This window comes from Lagenorhynchus albirostris, chromosome 3 (assembly GCF_949774975.1).
Source record: "Lagenorhynchus albirostris chromosome 3, mLagAlb1.1, whole genome shotgun sequence".
Lineage (NCBI taxonomy): Eukaryota > Metazoa > Chordata > Mammalia > Artiodactyla > Delphinidae > Lagenorhynchus > Lagenorhynchus albirostris.
Genome location: NC_083097.1, coordinates 56479285 through 56499713, shown reverse-complemented (window position 1 = coordinate 56499713; position 20429 = coordinate 56479285). Strand labels below are relative to the sequence as shown.

The window sequence follows — 20429 nt, the reverse complement described above, 5'->3', positions numbered from 1 at the left end:
AGATCCCACATGCCGCGGTGCAACTAAGCCCATGTGCCACAACTACTGAGCATGCACTCTAGAGCCCACGAGCCACAACTACTGAAGCCCGCATGCCTAGAGCCCGTGCTCCACAACAAGAGAAGCCACTGCAGTGAGAAGCCCGCGCACCGCAATGAAGAGTAGCCCCCTCTCACTGAAACTAGAGAAAGCCCGTGTGCAGCAATGAAGACCCAATGCAGCCAAAAATAAATAAATTTATTTTTTTTTAAAAAAGCCTTCATGGGAAACTAAGATTATCATCGACATTTTACAGAAGAGAAAGTGGAGCAAGTTCTGTATCCCTCTGGGGTTTCACCACTGCCTCTCTGTTCTGCCATCTCAAAGCCCAGTGATCCATGCAACCCATTTTAAAAGGACAGTTCAAAACATTTGTTCCCATTTCCTATTACATCTTGAGGTCCGTCTCTCTATATATATTTATTTATTTATTTTGGGCTGCATTGGGTCTTTGTTGCTGTGTGTAGGCTTTCTTTAGTTGCGGTGAGCAGGGGCTACTCTTCGTTGTGGTGTGCGGGGGCTTCTCATCGCGGTGGCTTCTCTTGTTGCGGAGCACAGGCTCTAGGCGCAGGGGCTTCAGTAGTTGTGGCGCACGGGCTCAGTAGTTGTGGCTTGCGGGCTCAGTAGTTGTGGCTTGCAGGCTCTAGAGTACAGGCTCAGTAGTTGTGGCACATGGGCTGAGTTGCTCCGCGGCATGTGGGATCTTCCCGGACCAGGGGTCCATCCCGTGTCCCCTGCATTGGCAGGCATATTCTTAACCACTGTGCCACCAGGGAAGTAAGCAACAGACTTCCACCTCTCTCTTTAAAAGTAGGTATAAAAGTGGGTATTGGTGGAAAAACTGATATTTAATGTCAGAAGCACACTAATACTGCTCATTAGAGCAACTGAGAGTTCAAAAGGGCTGGACTGGTTGAGATGACCACCTGCGAGATGACCACCTGCAAGATGACGTCTGACTCCTTATCACTGCAGCAGCTTCCTGTACCAATACTGTGCCTTTCATCTCCACAGACTTTGGCAGCAGGTGATTCAGCAAGTCTTGACTTGGGCAAGCTCTTAGCCTCATGTCTCATGATGAAAGCGGGCCTTGTAGATGACTGCTTTTCCCAGGAGAAGAAACTAGAGTTTTGATGCTCCCTCCCAACTTTTCTTCCTTCCTGTCTACTCCTCTCCTCTCCTACAAGGATTCTGCTTAGAGCTCACTCACACTCAAACCCCACCTGAGGGTGCCGTCTTTAATTGCCCCAGTCCTCCTTCTGTGGCCCCTCTTCACTCGTGGTGACTGAGAGACCTCTCCAAATTTCACAGACACAAAATATATCCATTCATTTGTGTATAGTTATGTGAGGACAATCCTCTGAGAAGGATGAAGAGGCCAGGTGTTCTGGATAAGGACCGAAGGGCTTTGTGGAAGGGTCAGAGGCTGAGAGGAAGAAGCTAAGGGTCCCAGCCGCTGAGATGTGAGTGGTGTCCAAGTACTTCAGGTCCTGAGTTAATTGTTTCTGTCCTCCTGCCACTGAGGATTTTGGTTTGCAAACTAATGTGTATAGCTTTAAAGGGGGCACGCGAGAGAGTTGGCCATGGCTGCTTTGTGGAATTTTTGCATAAGGACGTGATATTTTTCCTGACTTGGTTGTTTATTTCCTAACCGTATACTTAGATATTCATTAAGTGTTACTACGTGTGTAGCCCTGTGCTTGATACTGGGGTTGGCCTCAGAGAAGAGGAAGATAGTTCTTATGTTTCTGAATACTACCTGGGACACCTTTTAGTGCCCTAAACATCTTTCAGAGTTGACACATTATTGCTTAGCCCTGGGAAAGCTCTCCATTGGCTATCAGTAGGCTATCATAAACCATGAAGGGTAACTCTGGTATATAAAAATTAAATTTTATCCACAGCAACAAAATTAGTCTTCTTTACCAATCACACATCAGATAATATAGCTGACCAGCCACGTTCCACAGTGCATCTTCTTCCCTGAGGCTGTGGGCCTTGACTTCAGGAGACAATATCATTTATTAAAATGATAAAACATCCTAATGTCCCCATATACCACTAAAATGTCCCAGGAAGTTCAGTACTGAATGAATTGATCCAGAAAAGCATTAGAGTAGAAAACACACACTCAGCTATGATGATCATAGAAGGTTGCTTTTCTGAGGCTGCAGAAGAATCTGGAAAATACCCAGCAGTAGCCCTCTTCATGTGTGCACACGTGTGTTGGGTGGAGGTAGGGTGACGGGGGAAGGGAGCTGCGACCTCAGGCAGGTGAACTACAGGATCTGCTCCAACCCCAGAGTTACAGCAGTTGCAGCAGCAACAAGCAGTGGATCATTACCACAGTAGTAATAGTTACCGTGCCTGTAGTTTAAGGTTGATTGAAGTGTCTGAACATATTTAATGAGGAGACTTTATTCTTGTGTCAAAACAAAATCAAAAGGCACTCCACATATTCTTCAAGGTGAGGCTAAAATTTCATCTCCTTTATAAAACCCATTCAGACCAATCCAGCTTCTAATACCTCAGCAACCACAGATGATAACTAGAAGTGGAATATCACCCTCCATGGAAGTCATTGAAGGAAAGAGGAACCCATTTCTTCCTTCAGTTCTCTCCGTCTGGCCTATAGGACCATGAGACCCATCCAGGCTTGGACTACTGCAGTGGCCTTCCAATCTCTATCTCCCCTCCACCTACATGTCTTGTGCTTAACTACCCATGGCTTTTGCTGTTTTCAGATCTTCTGCTACGATGTGCCTCACCCCTTCACTCACTCAACAGAGGCTTACTAAGGAACTATCATGGGTCAAGCCTGGTGCTAGGCAGGGATTATAACCAAAAGGCAGGCAGAGCCTTCAGAGATGCTGCGGTCTGAAGGACAGTTCAGCTCAGCAAGTCCAGCAGCAGCATTGCCCCAAACAATCAGAACTGTCCCATGAACCAAATGAGATATATCTGTTCTAGAACGACCCATGACTGGAAATACCTAATGTAGAAGCTCTAGGTTCAATTTTTTTTTTTTTTCTTAGCCAGGATGGAGAACTGGATAAACTAAGCTAATAAAGAGAACTCTACCAGAACTCCCACACATGGGCAAAACAGCCACAGGCTGATATATCTTTATAAATTGTCCCGGTTGAGAATAAAGAGAAAGCCGGTATCCATACTTTCCCCTAAATTAGACCCACTCTCTCAGCTTTTCCCCTCTTGGGTAACCTTTTCCAAATGAATGTGGTGAGGGGTGCTCTGAATACTGAGTGTGGGGTACCAGTATGCTGAGTTCATTCTCGCTAGTAAGGAAGTAAAAAGGGAAAATACGTAACACCCCCAAATAGGAATCATTTAAAAACACAGAACCAGCCGTTTATTATTCATGCATGGATTATCTGTGACAAATCTGTAATCCCAGGATGGCTTCCTCTTCCTGCCCCGCATTCCTTTAGGCTAATCTCCCAAGGTCACAGTTGTTAGGTGTACCCATTCTTCCAAGGCCAGCTCAGCTCTCACCTCCATAGCCACCTGAAGAAAACACTGTCTTCATTAATAAAAGTTCACCCCAGAACCTCCACAGTGGCCCTGAAAACATCTCTCGGTGAGAAAGGAAGACGGGTGTCAGCTTCGGAGGATGCCGTACCCCGCATCCTCTCTCTGGGCACCTCTTGCCTCATATCACTACCCTCACGACATGAGCCTCTGAGGGTGGGAAGGGAAAAGGGAAGGAGAATGTTCCTCCCTTAATGCTCTGGTCCCAGCACAGACACAGAATCCTTCTTTGCATTCCTCACAGCACAGTCAGGGAAGGGCTGGAGCTTCCACACCCTGCTGTGCTGAAGCTTGGGGACAAGAAAAGCAAGGAAAGCACCCCAGAGCAACTGCTTCTGTCTTACACCATCTGCATCTGCACACATTGCCTTTGAAAAGGCAGTTCTGTTCTTCCCAAAGGAGCTGGAGAACTGCTGTGGTCCATCATGTATTTGCAATTTGATGGAAATAGAAATTTTTAAAAAGTGAATAAAATATGTTTGCTTTTTGTATACCTAGGATGATATTTTCAGTACTTCAGATCTCTACCCAGAGAAAAGACACACTCCTTCCTTTTAACTCTGAAATCCATCCCCAAAGTTAGCAAATTTAAAAATTAGAAAAGCATTGCCTGATATAATCTAACAGAAGAGTTATACTGGGGGGACACAGTATGATGTGGTGATTGACGGTGTGGCCTCTGGTGTCCGAGGACCTGAGTTTATTATCCCAGCTCCAGCTGTGAGCCTTGGCCAGTCTTTACTCTTAATCCCTCAGTTTGTCCATCTGTAAAATAGGGATGAGAACAGCACCCATCTCATAGGACTGATGTGGGTTAAATGAGATATTCCATGGCAGACTTGGGACAGTGCCTTCCATATTGTAAACACTCCATAAATATTAAACAAGTCATCGTATCCTCATCATTCAAGTGAAGCACACTTTGAGCAATTGCTTTCAGAGCAGCTTTTCTCCTTTCCAAAAGGTTGCGTTCAAAAGAAGCTTTAATAGCTTTGCAATTTTTACCTTGAGTTTAAAAATCCCAATACAACAGGAGTAAAATCTCGTGAATCCAACCCTACCTGTGCTACCTCTGAGCCTGGGCTCGATCCAGCCCCTCCTTGACTTCCATGGGGACAGTTTCTTTGGAAGCAACTTAAAAATGCCAAGATCCAGACAAAGTAGCGACACATCCGTCCTCACACAGGCCTGGGTGTGGTCACCTGGGCAGGGTCCCCGCCTTTGAGTAACCTGTGTCCTCTTCATCACTGTCTTCACAGCTGTGTGGGAAGGAATTCAACCGGATGCACAACCTAATGGGCCACATGCACCTACACTCTGACAGCAAACCCTTCAAGTGCCTCTACTGCCCCAGCAAGTTCACCCTGAAGGGGAACCTGACACGCCACATGAAAGTGAAGCATGGGGTCATGGAGCGGGGCCTCCACTCTCAAGGTAATCACCCTTCCAGGCCAGTGAGGAACAAATGGGAGCTGAACTTGTCTTTAGGAAGCTTTACTTTGGGGAGTTATTCTTACCGTCATAAAAGGGAGCATAATTCTCAAGACCACAGCAGAGTAGCGGGAGCAGGTGGGCAGTGTTGCTGTAACACACGTAAAGCTGGTATCTGAAGGTAGTAAGTAAAAGTGAATTTTAGGAGGTAGATTAGAATATCGTAATGATGCCACTCGGTACCACTATTAGTTCTTTGTTCCAGACCCTGCAGCAGGTGCTTGGTCTCTGTGAATCTTTATAGTAACTCCAGGGTGGAGGAACTTCTGTTATGAGGCTTTGAAATATTCACTTGCTCAACTGAAAAGTAGCAGACCGAGAATTTGAACACAGACCTTTCTGACTCTAAAGCCTTATTGTATCCTCTTTATCGCACTGCCGTTAAGGGGCAGGTCTGCTAGTTCTGCTGTCAGCAGAAGTGTGTCTGTAGCAGGCTAGGTCTCGTCTACCTGTTCACAACCAGAAACTCTCAAGGACAGTTTTCCTGCTTGGTAGGGCTGATTGGCCCATAGGCAGAGTAGTGAGTCTCCCTAGCTGAGCCCTAACTGAACTGATGAAAGTTTCTGCCTCCTTCATCTTCTCGGTCCCTTCCTTAGCAGTGAGGAGTTTATGTTCCACACGTACTGGGTTCAGTAGGTTGTCCTTCAATAAATGGGCAGTAAATGCTTTCTGTCCAATGCAGTGTGCTATATGCCATGGCAGATACGAGGGGAATGAGACCACCTTCATTCGCCCTCTGGGAGGCCTGTGTGTGGGGAGAGAAGACACACATATACGTAACTTACAGTATCATGCTAACTGGCCGATATGTTCTGATTCACATATGATCCAAGCACAGGGTGACGCACTTATATTTTATTGCTCGTCCCCAATATTCCACAAAGTAGACTGTGTAATTCTCATTTTATGTAAATGGAGACCAAGGCCAAGAGGTGTTACATAAACTGCTCAAGGTCAAACAGCAAGTCTGAAGGCAGAACTGAGATTCTAACTCAAGAATTTCTGGCTCAAGCCAGTGCTTACTGCACTGAGTAAAAACATGGGGGGGGGGTTGTTCACGTTTGCTGCTTCTCCTACCCCTTTACAAAAGAGGTGGTCAGCTAGGCACCCGTATTCATGAATAGGATGCACGTGTGCACACCCAGCGTGAAACAAAATGACGGTAGCTTTCAGATTTCTCAAACACCCACTGAGTTTACGGTGACTCCTGGTTGAGAGGAAACTGTGATCATCATAAAACAAGGCCTGGAGTTTGTACAAAAGCCCTGAAAAAAATTCTGGTTAAAAAACAAAAGCACTTTATTTCCCTGAGAATGTTCTTTTTCTGAATCATTCTTTGCATCTCTGGTTGCCTGAGCTACTTCCCAAGCTAGGCCGGGATTCTTCCAGAATAGGTGAAGTATGCTCGGTCACCAGGGCTAGAGACATAGGAGGTGATGAGGAGACAGTCCTCCGTCTGAAAGCCTGACTTGGTCACCAGGACGTACCCCATACAGATACTCATATCCTAACAGGCAACTAAAGACTGTCATTCTTCTGGACAAATCAAGAGCATCACCATATATCAGAGAGTTGCTTTGAAAGTTTTTAACAGACTTTCAACAATTTTAATGTTTTCAACTACAAAAGGTGTTAGCATTTCTTCACTCTAGGTTTTGAAATGGCTCAAAAATCAAGACCCAGATTAAAAAGATCCTCCCTGTGCCCCTGACAAGATTAAAGCTACAGACAGCTTCATCGCCTGACCACACCATAAAGCAGGCAGCATTGGACCTCGGCTTCCTTTGTGCATCCCCGCCCCAGAAGCCTGCTTCCCCCTGTGCAGCAGGGTCTGGCCGCACCCCAGCCCCCTCCCTCCCATCCCTGTCTTCAGTCCTCCCCGCCTGGTCCTCAGGGCCTGGCTGCTGGCTTACTACGGGCAGACACCTCCAAGATCAAATCAGGTGGAGCACTACCACATGCCTGTTGGCTGCTGACAAGTCCATCCCTACAAGGGCCTTCAAACTGAAACTAAAAATGAGACCCTCTTACATCACTGTGCCCAACAGCAAGGACCCTTGTGGTGGGACACAGGGGCTTTTGAGCTCCTCAGAGGACCTTCCTGCACCCTCCCTACCTACTCTGTCTGTGCTCAGGGGGCCCAGTTATGGGGTGGCCCCCTTGGTCCCAAATGGAATATCTGGGGTTTTTTTCAAGTTGAAAATATCTCTATTATTGTTTTATCTTTTTTTCTTATGGTAAAATGTGTGCTCACTGTTAAAATAAAAAGAAATATATTCGAAGTGAAAAGGAAAATGTAAAAATCACCTCATAGTTAATCATTTTTGAGATTTTGGCATATGTCCTTCCAGATAGTTTTTGATATATAAAATAGAATCTACACTATTAATATAGATGCTAAATAATATATATGATAAATATATATTTCTTTTACTTAAAGGATATAGAGAATACCTTTTATGATCAGTAATAGGTCTCTGCATCTTCTACACATAGAAGTACCTTCTACACACGTCATACCTTCATTGTATGGAGGTACTATTATTTATTTAAACAAACCTCTATCGTTAAATTGATAATTGCTTTCACAGTCTCACTATTAGAAGCGTGGTGATGAGCATCCTTACATATACATCTTGTGCACCTGCCAGACTGTTCTCATAGTTTAAATTCTCAGTAGTGTAACTGCTGAGTCAAAGGTGTGCTTATTTTTAAAGCTTTTCTTGCATGTTGCCAAATTCCCCTGGAAGGAGTCATACCGATGTAGACTCCATCTGTGACAGGGCCCATCTCTCTACAGCCTTCCTGGGGATTTCTCTGCTTTTCAAATGCAAAAGCAAGCTACACTAACCGGCCCTGGGTTCCGCCCAGCGACCTGAACGTTTCCCGGGGCCTGAACGTGCCTTTGCTCCGGCAGGTTTTGGAAGGGGGAGAGTTGCCGGGGCGCAGACGGCGGGGGGCCTGAGGAGCCTGCAGCAGGAGGAACCCTTCGACCTGTCCCAGAGGCGCCGGGCCAAGGGGCCAGCCTTCCAGCCGGATGCGGAGAGCGCCAGGGGCAGCTCCTGCCACGAGGAGGACGACGACGACAACTGCTGCGAGGCGGGGCGGGACAGCCCGGGCCTCGGCCCCCGCAGCCCGCCGCTCTGCGCGCCCCAGGACCTGTCCGCCAAGGCCGACCCAGGCCCCAGGGCGGAGGCGCAGGCGGGGGAGGACGCGCCGCAAGGGGACCTCCAGCGGAAGAGCCGGGCCAGCCCCGGGCCCGAGGGCGTCCGGGAGAGAGAGTTTGCCCGCAGAGACGAGTGTCCCGGCCTCCTCCGGGCCCTGCAGAGCGCTCGGCGGGGCCCCTCCTTTTCTGATTACTTGTACTTCAAGCACAGAGATGAGAGTTTAAAAGAATTACTGGAGAGGAAAATGGAAAACCAAGCAGTGCTTTTAGGGATCTAAGTGGACGGTTTAAAAATTACACTTGGAGAATGAGCACTAGGCTGTGCAAGTACAGCTTTCCGCATGAGCGCTCGTTTGCTGGAGGCGGAGAAGGGCACGAATCTTTACAAATGGCTCAGGCTAAGTGAGCAGGGATGTCCTCACTCATGTAAACGCTTCTCAGGTCATTCATTGGGCCCTTGATTTTTAACACACATGCAAGGTCTTCTTCAATGTTATTTCGTGGATCTCCAGTGTAATAAACTGTACATATTCTTCTAGACATCTAACTGTAAGCTGATGCTGAGGTGCTTTTAGAAATTATATCTTCCATTGACTAATATGGTAAATTTCTTTCTAGTTGCAAAAATATGGTGCTTGACATGTTACCTTATTAATGACTCTTTAGTTGAATGTGTAAAAGGTATAATATTTTTCCAGATAGATGAAAATATGAGTAGTTGTATATAGTTTAAAATTTGCTATATTAAATAATCAAAAAACGCCAGAAATGACACAGGAGGGTGAGTTATTGAAGGGGACGTTCTCAAGTAGTTGCTGCAGATATAAGATAACATTTCAAGAGAATAAGAATAATTTTGACTAAGGAAAAAACAGCAATACTTAGATTCCTGCCTGGGTCTGCCTCATTTGGCTTCTGCTAACCTTCATCAGATGTGGCATTTGGAGCATATTTTCAGATAGCCCGCCAGTGCTCAGCGTCTGCAGGCTAACCCCGTGTCCTGAGCAGAGCTCCCTCCTGGAGACCTTGCTCGAGGCTTCATGCCCCGTAAAGCAGCTGCAGGAAGAGTTGTCACCCCATGAGCAGTGGATTTCTCCTCAGTGCTGGAGCTGGGGGGGGGGGCGGGGAGGAATTCTCCCTGAAATTTAAGCTCTAACTTATTTAGAGTATTAGAATAACCATAGGCTAATCACTAGTAAAGGATTTTCTGGGCTGTATTCTCAATGCTACCTGAACATTAGAATCATCTCAGGAAGCCTTTTAAAAAATACCAACGCTGGGGCCTGATGCCCTGAGGTCCTGATCTAATTGGTCTAGGGTGGAGCTCTAGCACTGGTTATTTTCCAAGTTGCCCCAGATGACTCTTATGTGCAGCCAGGGTTGAGAAAGATTGACTAGGCTGAAATAGTGGCTCCCAAGACCCCCTCCCAGGCACTCCATAAATATTTCAGCTTCTGGCTTTAGACTCATTAAGATAGAAAGCAGGAAACCTTGAAATCATACTGCTGACTTAGGCCTTTTTACCTGTTCTGTAAGAGCCTCACGAGAGGAAACACACACACACACACACGCACACACACACACACACACACACTGTATAAACACACACTTTTTGTACTAGAAATGATGCCTGTGTTGCTTATGGTCACTTAATGTTTAAAACTACATAGCCAGCCTATAGTGACTAATTATTTCTTCCTAGATGTGTGAATCGTGAGTCCAGTGAGTGGTTGTGACTGTAAAGGGTGGGTCGAGCCCCACAGGTAGGCTTCCCTTAGGCACCGGCGTCTGACAAATAAAGCAGTGCTGACAGGATGTCACATATGTGTGACTGACCATAAGCAGTGACCCTCTGGTACTGTGTCTGTGTTTATGTAAAAACTGTCCCTTGGTAGTTTCAACTTACATTTGTAGAGCTAGGTACTGTTTATTATTTGCTTCTTCTCCTCCCAAAGTTACCAGTACATTTCTTTAGACGACCTGGCCCATCTCTGCCTGTGGAATGCTGGCTTTTTCTCTTGGCCAAGGTGCTGCCCCGTCAGCCTCATCTAGTTCTTGTCAGTCACGCGTGCGCTTTGTCAATCCCTGATGCATTCCTCCCGCTGCCTTGCTTAAGCCTCCTTCGCCCAGCCTCACCACCACTACAACGTGCCAAAGCTGCTTGTGTTGGCTACTGCCATCTATGCCCCAAGGTCAGAGCACCTGCAAAGGGGATGGTGAAGGGAAGAGTGTGGTTTTCTGCAGTTACCAGCACAACTCTGGGCCAAGAATCCATCCAGATCTTCATAGGGGCAATTTGCCTTCCATCCATTATTTTTAATGCAGCTCATCGGTGCCTCTGATGACATCACTCAGAGGCTGGCAGAGTGTTCTGTGAGGCCTCCTCCTAGGGTCCTGTTACATATTCATTCTTTCAGCAGCAAGGTGTTGAGGACCTGCTACAAAGGCTGCAGATTTCCAGTTTGTTCTGGGTGTGCGGAGCTGGAATAGGAACTAGAAAAACTAGAATAGCAAGCTGTAGACTTTTCCACCCAAAACGAATCACGTGGAAGTGTTTGAGGAACAAGTTAATGTTGCGATGGAAAGAGTATGGTCTAGAATGCTGGTTTCCACATTGTGTGCTGAGAAGCAAGAGGTCCCTCTTAGGCCCTTCTAGAGCTGCCAGGGGAGGGAAAATTCTCAACCCATATCCCCACTTCACTCAGAGCGGCTCAAATTCCATCTGTTTTATGTGTTAGGCTTCCAAGTAAAATTTCATTTGGAGGAAGAGAAAAGGATCTAGGAAAAGTCATAAAAAATTGTTATGGAATGTATTCTAAAGCCTGTTTTACATTCTTGACTCTGGATATGAGAGACTTAATTAGATATAACCCACTGGTTCATATGCACTGACCTTCTGAGAACCAAGGCTAAAACCTTGGTTTTGTATGTGACCAACATCCTGGTTGGCCTGGGACAACCCGGGCTTATACCTGTTGTCGCCAGGTAGTTACTAAGAGTGTCACCTTAACTCTCAAAAGTGTTCCAGTTTGGGGGCTTTCCTGGTGGCGCGGTGGTTGAGAGTCCGCCTGCCGATGCAGGGGACATGGGTTCGTGCCCCGGTCCAGGAAGATCCCACGTGCCGCGGAGCAGCTGGGCCCGTGAGCCATGGCCGCTGAGCCTGCACGTCCGGAGCCTGTGCTCCGCAATGGGAGAGGCCACAACAGTGAGAGGCCCGCGTACCGCAAAAAAAAAAAAAAAAAAAAAAAAAAGGCACCCTATGCATTAAGTGCAGAGCTAAGGGAAGGGTTGGCCAACCTTGCCTAGAGCTAATTAACCAGGATGCAAGTCTGAAAGAGAAGCCATGAGGCCATCCTCAAGAGAATTAAGGGAGGAAACCATCCAAGGTCATCAGCAATCCCAGGACCAGGATAGCATGAAATCCATCACATTGTGACACTCTGAAAATAGGTCACTACCAAATGCTTTCCAGGCTTTTGACCACTGTCTTTGAACCAACCAACTGACCCAGCCAACTGGCATATTTTTCTTTTATCCTTCTTATTCCGGCCTATGATTACCCCCTGTTGTTGCCTTTCAACTCATTCTCTCTTTTTAAAAATTTGACTCCCCACTGGCCATGAGACTGAGGCTGACTTTCCATGACCCCAGAAGGGTAACTGGTATATTTGTATGTGAGTAGTTACATGAGACAACCCAATGTGCATACTGTATTTATTAAGCCCTGAGGGCATTTAATAAAATATTAACATCGTGTTTTGAATTACGATCTTTGTCTGCTTTGCTGGAACAAAATGTAACAGAGCTAACATTTAAAATCCTTCACATATTTGGACAACATTACACCAGATGTTGATTTTGTACAGAATTCTGGCTTGCTATTTAAAAATAAAACTCAAAGTGTGTAGCAACCCAAGTTGTGAATATTGCTTTCTGCTTCAGTGAAAAAGCAGTTTACCTGAAAATAGCATGTAACCTATATTTTATTAATTTAAGCAAATAAAGACGTGTTGAAAAAACTGAGTTAATTATTTGTGAATACCTGAAATTTTGCAAGGAAGCTGCCACTGTCAATGTCTTACTCCTGCCCTCAGATGATCTGCCAGAGCAGTTCCTACAGGTGGGCGTCTTGGCCTCAGGGAGACACGGGTGATGTCTCCCTCCCTTAAGGCTTCAAAAAGGATTAATAAACTTCAGCTCAGCAGCAGGCAGGTGACATCTTCCTCATCCTCTTCTCTCCTATTCAGAAAAATTAGTTCTGGAAGGGTGTCATGGAGAAGTGGGAGGCTAGAGGCAGGATTACTGTATTCTGCGTCGAGTTCTTTGTACAATGTATGTTCTCGTGGGCAAGAGCACAGATTCTGGTGCCAGGTTCCTGGATTCAAAGCCCAGCTCTCTCACTTCCAGTCTTTGGGACCTGAGATGAATTTGTGAGCATCTCTCTGTGCCTCAGTCTCCTCATCTGTAAAATGGGACCCAGAACAGCACCTTCTCACCAGATGGTTTTGTGAGTTAATATACGAAGACACTCCTGTGCCTGGCTCACAGTGTATGCCTTGTAAGACTTAGCCATTATTATTACCATCAGTGAATTGGCCAGAAAACTGAACACTCAGCTGTCTCCCTTCACCAGAGCACTCACAAAGCTGTGTCAGCATGGGAAGCTGTCCATTTCTCAGGAAGCCTCCCTTTTAAACGTTATATGCTGTTATTTGCCAAGCACTGTGCCAGGTGACTTATATACTCGATCTCATTTAAGCCTCATGCAACCCTGAGAGGCAAGGGTTATTATCTCCATTTTACTGATGAGGAACTGGAGGGTCAGGAGAGTGAAATGACTTGCTCCAAATTACTTAGTTAGCAAGTTCCTCCTTTGCCCTCCAAGCATATAGCCTGTAGCAGGTTGGGTTCTCTGGAAGTAGATGCTGAGACAGATTTGGGTATAAGATGTTTATTAGGGATCAGTACCAGTGAAAAGAAGGGGGAGGAGAGAAGATTGAGCAAAGAGAATCCAGACTGTAATGCATGCCTGACCAAGCCTCACCCAACAGGGTGGGCAGCCCCGGGGCAAGGTCTGCCCGTCAGAGCCGTGCCACACTGGGCAGAGGCGTCCAGGCCTCTGTGCACCCGCCTTGCTCAGTCTCCAGATGTGAGCTGTCCAGGAAGAGCGTGACCTCAGGAGGGTGTGACCCTGCAGCAGGGACAGACCCTGAGGGGCTCAGGGAGCTGCTGGCTGGAGGCATCTGCTGACTGCATTGCCCACAGCTTAGCACAAGGCCGTCTCTGAAGAGAGACCGGGTCACTCATCTCTGCGTCTGCCGCAGCCCACCTCTTGCATCACTCCAATCCACTTCTTCACATACACTCACAGAATATCTTCTCCAGGATTCCAGTGAGCCTCTCTCCCCGAGGGAGAACTAAGAAAAGGGAGAGTAGTGGATAAACTTCAGCCCCATCGCTGCCATTAGTCTAGGAGACACGCTGATGTTCATTTTCTCCTTCCCCCATTACCTGTCTAGATCCCTCTCTGCCAGGCTCAGTGGCTTTCCAGGTGGCTTGACCCAGACCCTTATCTCCAAAGGGTCTGAGCCTTGGTCATCATGTTGCCCTGGACCGAATGGCTTTGTCCTCCCCACCCCCTGTGCCCCTTAAGCCTTAACCCCTAGTGAGATGGTATTTGGAGGTAGGACTCTTGGGAGATAATTAGGTTTAGATAAATTCATGAGGATGGGACCCCCATGATGGGATCAGTGCTAAGATCAGAGTCTTCTCTCTCTACAATGTAAGGACACAGCAAGAAGGTGGCCATCTGCAAACTAGGAGGAGGGTCCTCACCAGACACAGGTGCTGCCGGCACCTCATCTTGGACTTCCCAACCTCCAGAACTGTGAGAAATCAACGTTTGTTGTGTAAGCCACTCAGTCTGTGCCCAAATAGACTAAGACAGATGTCCTTCTCAGAATGGAGTTGCTGTACCTGTTCATTTACAGTCACAGGTGGGGAAGGAAATGCCAAATGAACCCTAAGTGGGTTCCGTACGCATTCTTTCCTGACCCCTTGTGTAACAACAGCCTTACTCTCTCCTGCTGATCAGGTGGTTTACCTCTGCCAAGATGGTGACTCCTTTCCTTATCTGCTGGTCCCTGGAAACAAGGAATAAAAAGTGCCCCGGCGACAGACATGGCTTATCATTCAGTGGTTCTCTTGCTCTGCCCCATGTGGAAGTGTACCCTCTTTGAGGAGAAGAATTGCTAACCCTGCAGAGCTCAGTGTCACAGGGACGAGAAATACTAAGTCTCCCAGCATGTCACATGAGTGAAGGGAAGTAGGGCCACTCCTGCTTCCACCCTTTATCCCTGGACCCAGGCATTCTTCCTGTTGAGGACATAGGACCATATAAAAGCCTTTGATTCAATGAATGCACTGGAGGATGACACCCCATCCTTGTGGGGTATTTCCTCCAAGAAGAGCTCTAGGGAGCTAACCACTTCTGGGTGGTGTGTATGTGATATGACCAATAGATCCTGCGGTCATAGGCCCACCTCTCACCTCATTTACTGTAATGTGAATTCTATGGTTTGATGTGATATTATATAGGATTCTGTGCCAATAGAACAAACACTCCATAACCCTACCCCTTGCAAAGTAGTGCTGGCTGAGGTCCTACCAGCAGAAAGGGCAAACCTACATCTGAAGTACTGTGCATCTATTCCTGAGGCAAAGAACTACTGGCTCTTCAAGTCAAAAGGGACTCGATATAGTCAACTTCTCACCAAGTGACCAATTGGTCTTCTTGAGCAACGGTGCCATATTGCAAGCTCAGCATCAGTCTTCATTGCTGGTATGTTGGATATTCAGCGATAGATCAGCCTTGGTCAATGCAATTCATGCTGTTGTGCTCATGTGTAGCCTGCATCTCTGCCACTGTGGCCCCTTCATTCATATGCTCTTTGTTACAGCACTGGAGTGGCTGTTGACAGAGGGCTGAAGTCAACTGGCAAGGTCACTTGTCTGCCTCACTATTTAATGTTCCTCCATGGTGGATGCTATCTGATGGGTGTTAGCATGTGATACAAAGATTTTCATACTTTGTGTTCACTCCCATATGTCTATCCACACACCTCTACTCTAGATAGACAATAATAGTGAATATCTACTTTAATTAGAGTGGTCAGGGAGTGACGTTTAATTTGAGAACTGAAGGATGGGAAGACCCAGCCATGGAGAAAACAAAGGCAAGAGCATTTCAGGCAGAGCAGACAGCATCTGCAAAGGTCTGTGATTTAAGGGGACGTGGCCAAGGAAAGAAGGACAGTGCGGAGAACACAGCAGGAGAGGGAGGGTGATGCAAGGTGAGGCTGACACGGCAAGCCACTGAGCATGGGGGTGAAATAATGAGATTTACATTTTCTAAAGCTCATTCTGACTATCGTGTGAAGAGTGGGTTGGAAGGAAGCCAGGATGATGCTGGGAGACCATTAAGAGGCAGGGTTTTTTGCCCATGTCAAAGAGCTTTATTCCTATGTTTTCTTCTAGAAGTTTCATGGTTTCAGGTCTTACATTTAATTCTGGTTTTTTTTAAACATCTTTATTGGAGTATAATTGCTTTACAATGGTGTGTTAGTTTCTGCTTTATAACAAAGTGAATCAGCTATACATATACATATATCCCCATATCTCCTCCCTCTTGTGTCTCCCTCCCTCCCACCCTCCCTATCCCACCCCTCTAGGTGGTCACAAACCACCGAGTTGATCTCCCTGTGCTATGCGGCTGATTCCCACTAGCTATCTGTTTTACATTTGGTAGTGTATATATGTCCATGCTACTCTCCCACTTCATCCCAGCTTACCCTTCCCCCTCCCCGTGTCCTCAAGTCCACTCTCTACGTCTGCATAAGAGGCAGTTTTAATAGTCTGTAGAAGATAATACTGGCCTGGATTTAAAAGGTAGCAAAGAGGAAGTTAGAAATGGATGCTTCCAAATCTGTTTTGGAGGTCCCATCGACTTGTTCTGCTTAAAGCAAATTTTAATTTTAATAACAAGATAAATACATATTTTTCTAAGTACAAAGTAGAATGCCACTTGATATAAAGTCCATCTCCTCACATAATGACAGAAAGGATGAATTAGATTTTTATAGCTATCATAAAACCCACGCTCTTTACTCTCTTGGCAAGAGCATGTTTGCCAAGTAATATACGTAAAAGTAAGTCCATCTGGTTTCTCTCAATTTTGTTCTGGGTTATGATTGGCGAAAAAGAAAATAGTTGAGACTGAAAAAGACAGTGAACCTTATTACACGGATCCTGGGAAAAAATGGCAGCAGTGAAGAGAAAGGGACACAGAGTTAGAACTCAGTAAACCAAGGGAAGGAGGCTAGAACTCCAAGACTGTAAGGTGAGGCTCAAAGAGTCCTTTTCGTCTCCCCAGGCCCTGGGGACATCTCTGATCCAGCCAGTAAAATAATACATGTTCATGATAATGGACTTGCACAGTCAAAGAACAGTTCATCCTCTCTACCATATTTACTAACTAAATGTACTCCAAATCCGTTTTCATTTTAAACTATTCAATTCTCAAAGGGTGACAGTCCAGTTATCTGGAAAATTTTATCCAGTGCACACATTATTTTGCAACACTGCAGAATGAACAAGATGTTGTCATGTTTTGCGTCCCAAAGTGAATTGGTCCACGGCACCACAGACAGTAAGTACCTTAAGAAGAAATAAAAAACAAAAATGTGTGGCAGGAGTCTGTCCCTGCCCTTAAGGAACACACAGTTCTTACAGGCCTATGGAGGGTGGCAGGAACACGGTTTTTCAAATCTCCTTATCCAAATCTCCAGAGCCTTAAAGCTAAACACTGTCCTCCTTGTAAAATCCCAGGTGCGAACGCAGCCTGGTCCCCTGAAGCACCATGGCATTTCATTTTTGCACAGCAGCCCTGAGCCAAGAGTAACTTCCAGCCCCATTAGGAACTTGCTCTGCAAGTGGAGAAAGAGGAGCTCATCTGAGAGCTGGGGAGTGACCCTTACAGGGTCTCTGGGGACCCAGTATCAGTGGCGCTCACTGTTTCCTCTTCCCTGGATGCAACAATATATTAAGAGAGAAAAAAAGGAGGTTGGCTCTTTTCATGATTTTCCTTTTTAATTTTTGTTGAAAATGGAACTGTGTTCTCTTGATCCTTCAAACAAACGAGGGGAAGTGGAAGCCCAAAAGTTTCTCTTAGGTTCCCCGGAGAGGGTGTCTGTGTTTGTAGTGTGATGTGGGAAAAGTCCTTGTGTATCTGCTGCATTGTCACGTCGTACCAGAGTGATTTGCAGTAGGAAGTGTGGGATGAATACCATTTCAATGTAAGAGAAAGTGATGGAGCCACAGTCTTTGAATCAAAGATCTCAATTTGCCCTTCATCTCCAAGACGTACTTCCCCTGACCTCTGCCCCCCATCTTTATTAGATGATGAAAGAAACACAAGAACACTCTCTGAACTTGACCCAAACAATAAGTGCAGCCAGAAATCCTTGCTATTCAGCATGCACGTGGGCAGGGAGGGGGAAAGGGGGAGGGTGCTTGGAAGGACATGCCGGAGATCACAGAGGCAATGGGAAGGGGGGGGCTCTTAGTTTCTGGCAGCGTACCTGAAGAATCATTTTAAATTGATGTTTGAAATATGCATTACAAGTCTCTTCACTGGGCAGATCTTAATAAACAAATGGCCTTTGGAAGGAAAATGGAGAGATACATTAAGAGAAATCTAAAGGGGTTACTTCGTTCGTTTTAGCAATTCATCACATTGAGCACGCCGGAAAATAATTTTATTTCTTCTTCTAGAAAGTAGTAATAATGAAACTGGTCTCCAACCTGTGTGAGATGAGGGAATAGGTGAGGTAAAATCTGTCAATCATTCTGGACTTGCAGACATGATGGCTGTGTCATTTGCCGCTGTTGAAGGGCAGTTTCCCTTCCAACCTGTAGCAAGCCTGGTGAAGAAAACACCTTCACTTTGAGTGGCAGTTTATCCAAGTCAGAGTATTATTTAATACCCTCAGCTGTGGTTCTGCAAGACTGCATGTATAGGACATTGAGTCAGCTACCTCTTCTCACTCTTTAAAAACCAACTAAACATAAAAGAAGTATGAAATCCCCAGCAATAGCCACATCTTTACAGGAAGAGAAAGCACAAATCAAAACAAGGTTATCCAGAGCCTTAGAAACAGATAATGACAATGTCACTCTCCCAGGGGACATTCGATAAACATTCATCAAATGTGATGATGCATCTCTGTGAAGCAAGTACCGCAGACAGGGTCTAATCCCTTCAGAAGTCACTCTGAGTGCCTATCTGAAGAACACAGGTGATTCTGTGGATTTCAAAGGGCTTGTCTTTCCAAAAGCTCTGTGTGCCTCCAAGATGCTAATCCTCTTACCTTCCTGCAGGGACACTTCACTTTTGATCTCAGATTTATCTAATCAGATGCTTCTCCTTATTCAGACTGTTAGCTCTCTGAGCCAAGGACTTGGCCACCACTGCACCACCTCCAGCAGGGTTTTAGACAGACTTGAGATTGGATGTGGCCATCATCTCTGCTTCTCCTTGGAATACTGTAAGAAGGGTATAAAATCGACACATGAACTTACCAGGAGTATCCTTCAAGGGGACCTGTACAAAATGCTGCTATTCAAATATACACATCTTTCCATTATGGTTAAAACTCTGTGGCGAAGGAGGGGGCTCCCAGAACAGCGGTGTGAGGATCCCAGTGCAACCTCACTCCCAGAGAGACCTTTATTAAACTGGTAAAAACTAGCAAAGATAACCATTCAAAATCTCTGGAGATTGACCAAAGAACTTACAATTTCAGGAATGTGTATTCAACAAAATCTGCAGAAACTCAGTAGGAACAGTGGTAGGCATGTCTGCACCGCCCCTGCCCCCCACCTGCCCAGATCCATGTTGTACAAGAATGTTGCCATGGGCTTGACAGCCAGGTAGTAATTCCCATCTCTCCAGCTCCGTGCAGAAGACCTATCCTGGGTGGGTGACCAGGCGGTGGTGTCAGTTCCCCCCACCCAAACCTTTGCTCACTAAGGAGGAGCTGAGCGGGGCAGTGGTGAGCCCAGTCCCTCCTTCCCCACAGCCCTACGTTGTGCAAGAGCTATTCCAGGGGATTTAGAAGCCGAGGGGCAGCTCCCATTTCCCCCAGTTCCTGGTGTAGGAAGACGATTCTAGGCCAGCCGAGCAACCAGTGAACCTCAGCAGATCCCATTTCGCCTGACTCTGTGTTATGGAACACCTCCTCTGGGGGAGGTGGCAGCAGCTGGTGGCGCTGTTTGTACGATATTGTGAAGATACTTGAAATATTCACAGGTTTTACAATATATTCCTTTTTATTGTGGTAAGAGATGTGTGGCATAAAACTGGTCATATTAACCATTCTTAAGTGTGCAATTTAGTGGTACTAAGCACTTTCATTATGTTGTACAACATCACCACTATTCATTTCCAAAAAATTTTCATCATCCCAAACAGAAATTTTGTACCCACTAAACAATAAGTGTCCCCTCTCCTTCGCCCCTGGTAACCTATATTCTAGTTTCTGGCTCTATGAATTTGACTACTCTAGATAACTTCATATAAGTGTAATCACACAATATTTGTCCTTTGTGTCTGTCTTATTTTACTTAGCAATGTTTTCAAGGTTCATCCATGTTGTAGCGCATATCAAAATTTCATTGCCTTTTAAGACTGAATTGTATGATAAACGTTTTGTTTATCCATTCATCTGTCTTGTAATGAACATAGTGTTGTTTCTATCTCTTGGCTATTGTGAACAATGCTGCTATGAACATTAGTGTAGAAATATCTGTTTGAGTCCCTACTTTTATTTATTTTGGATATATACCTAAGAGTGGAGTTGCTGGGTCACATGGTAATTTTATGTATACATTTTTGAAGAACTGCCAAACTGTTTCCTACAGTGTCCGCACCATTTTACATTCCCATCAGCAATGCACAAAGCTTCCAACTTCTCCACATCCTCTCCAATACTTGTAATTTTCCATTTTTTGGATAAGAGCCATCCTAATAGGTGTGAAATGGTATCTCATCGTGATCATAATTTTTTATTTAAATTCCTTTATCTGTTCAGCTGTTAATGCTGAGATCCATAATTCATTTTATAAT

The 20429-nt window shown here is 45.7% G+C and overlaps 1 protein-coding gene across 4 annotated transcripts in view; it reads left to right on the top strand.

Annotated features, from left to right (window-relative positions):
* Positions 1-14150, top strand: part of ZNF366 (zinc finger protein 366) — a 68540-nt gene extending 54390 nt beyond the window's left edge. For 3 of the 4 annotated variants that reach the window (XM_060143101.1, XM_060143100.1, XM_060143102.1), the window contains 2 exons: positions 4848-5022; positions 7997-12157. In XM_060143101.1, the coding sequence (XP_059999084.1) occupies positions 4848-5022; positions 7997-8523 (702 nt within the window). In that variant the 3' untranslated portion in view covers positions 8524-12157. Of the gene's footprint in view, positions 1-4847; positions 5023-7996; positions 12158-14032 lie in introns of those variants that run through there. The other variant, XM_060143103.1, reaches the window with a different exon arrangement.
* Positions 14151-20429: the final 6279 nt, after the last annotated feature.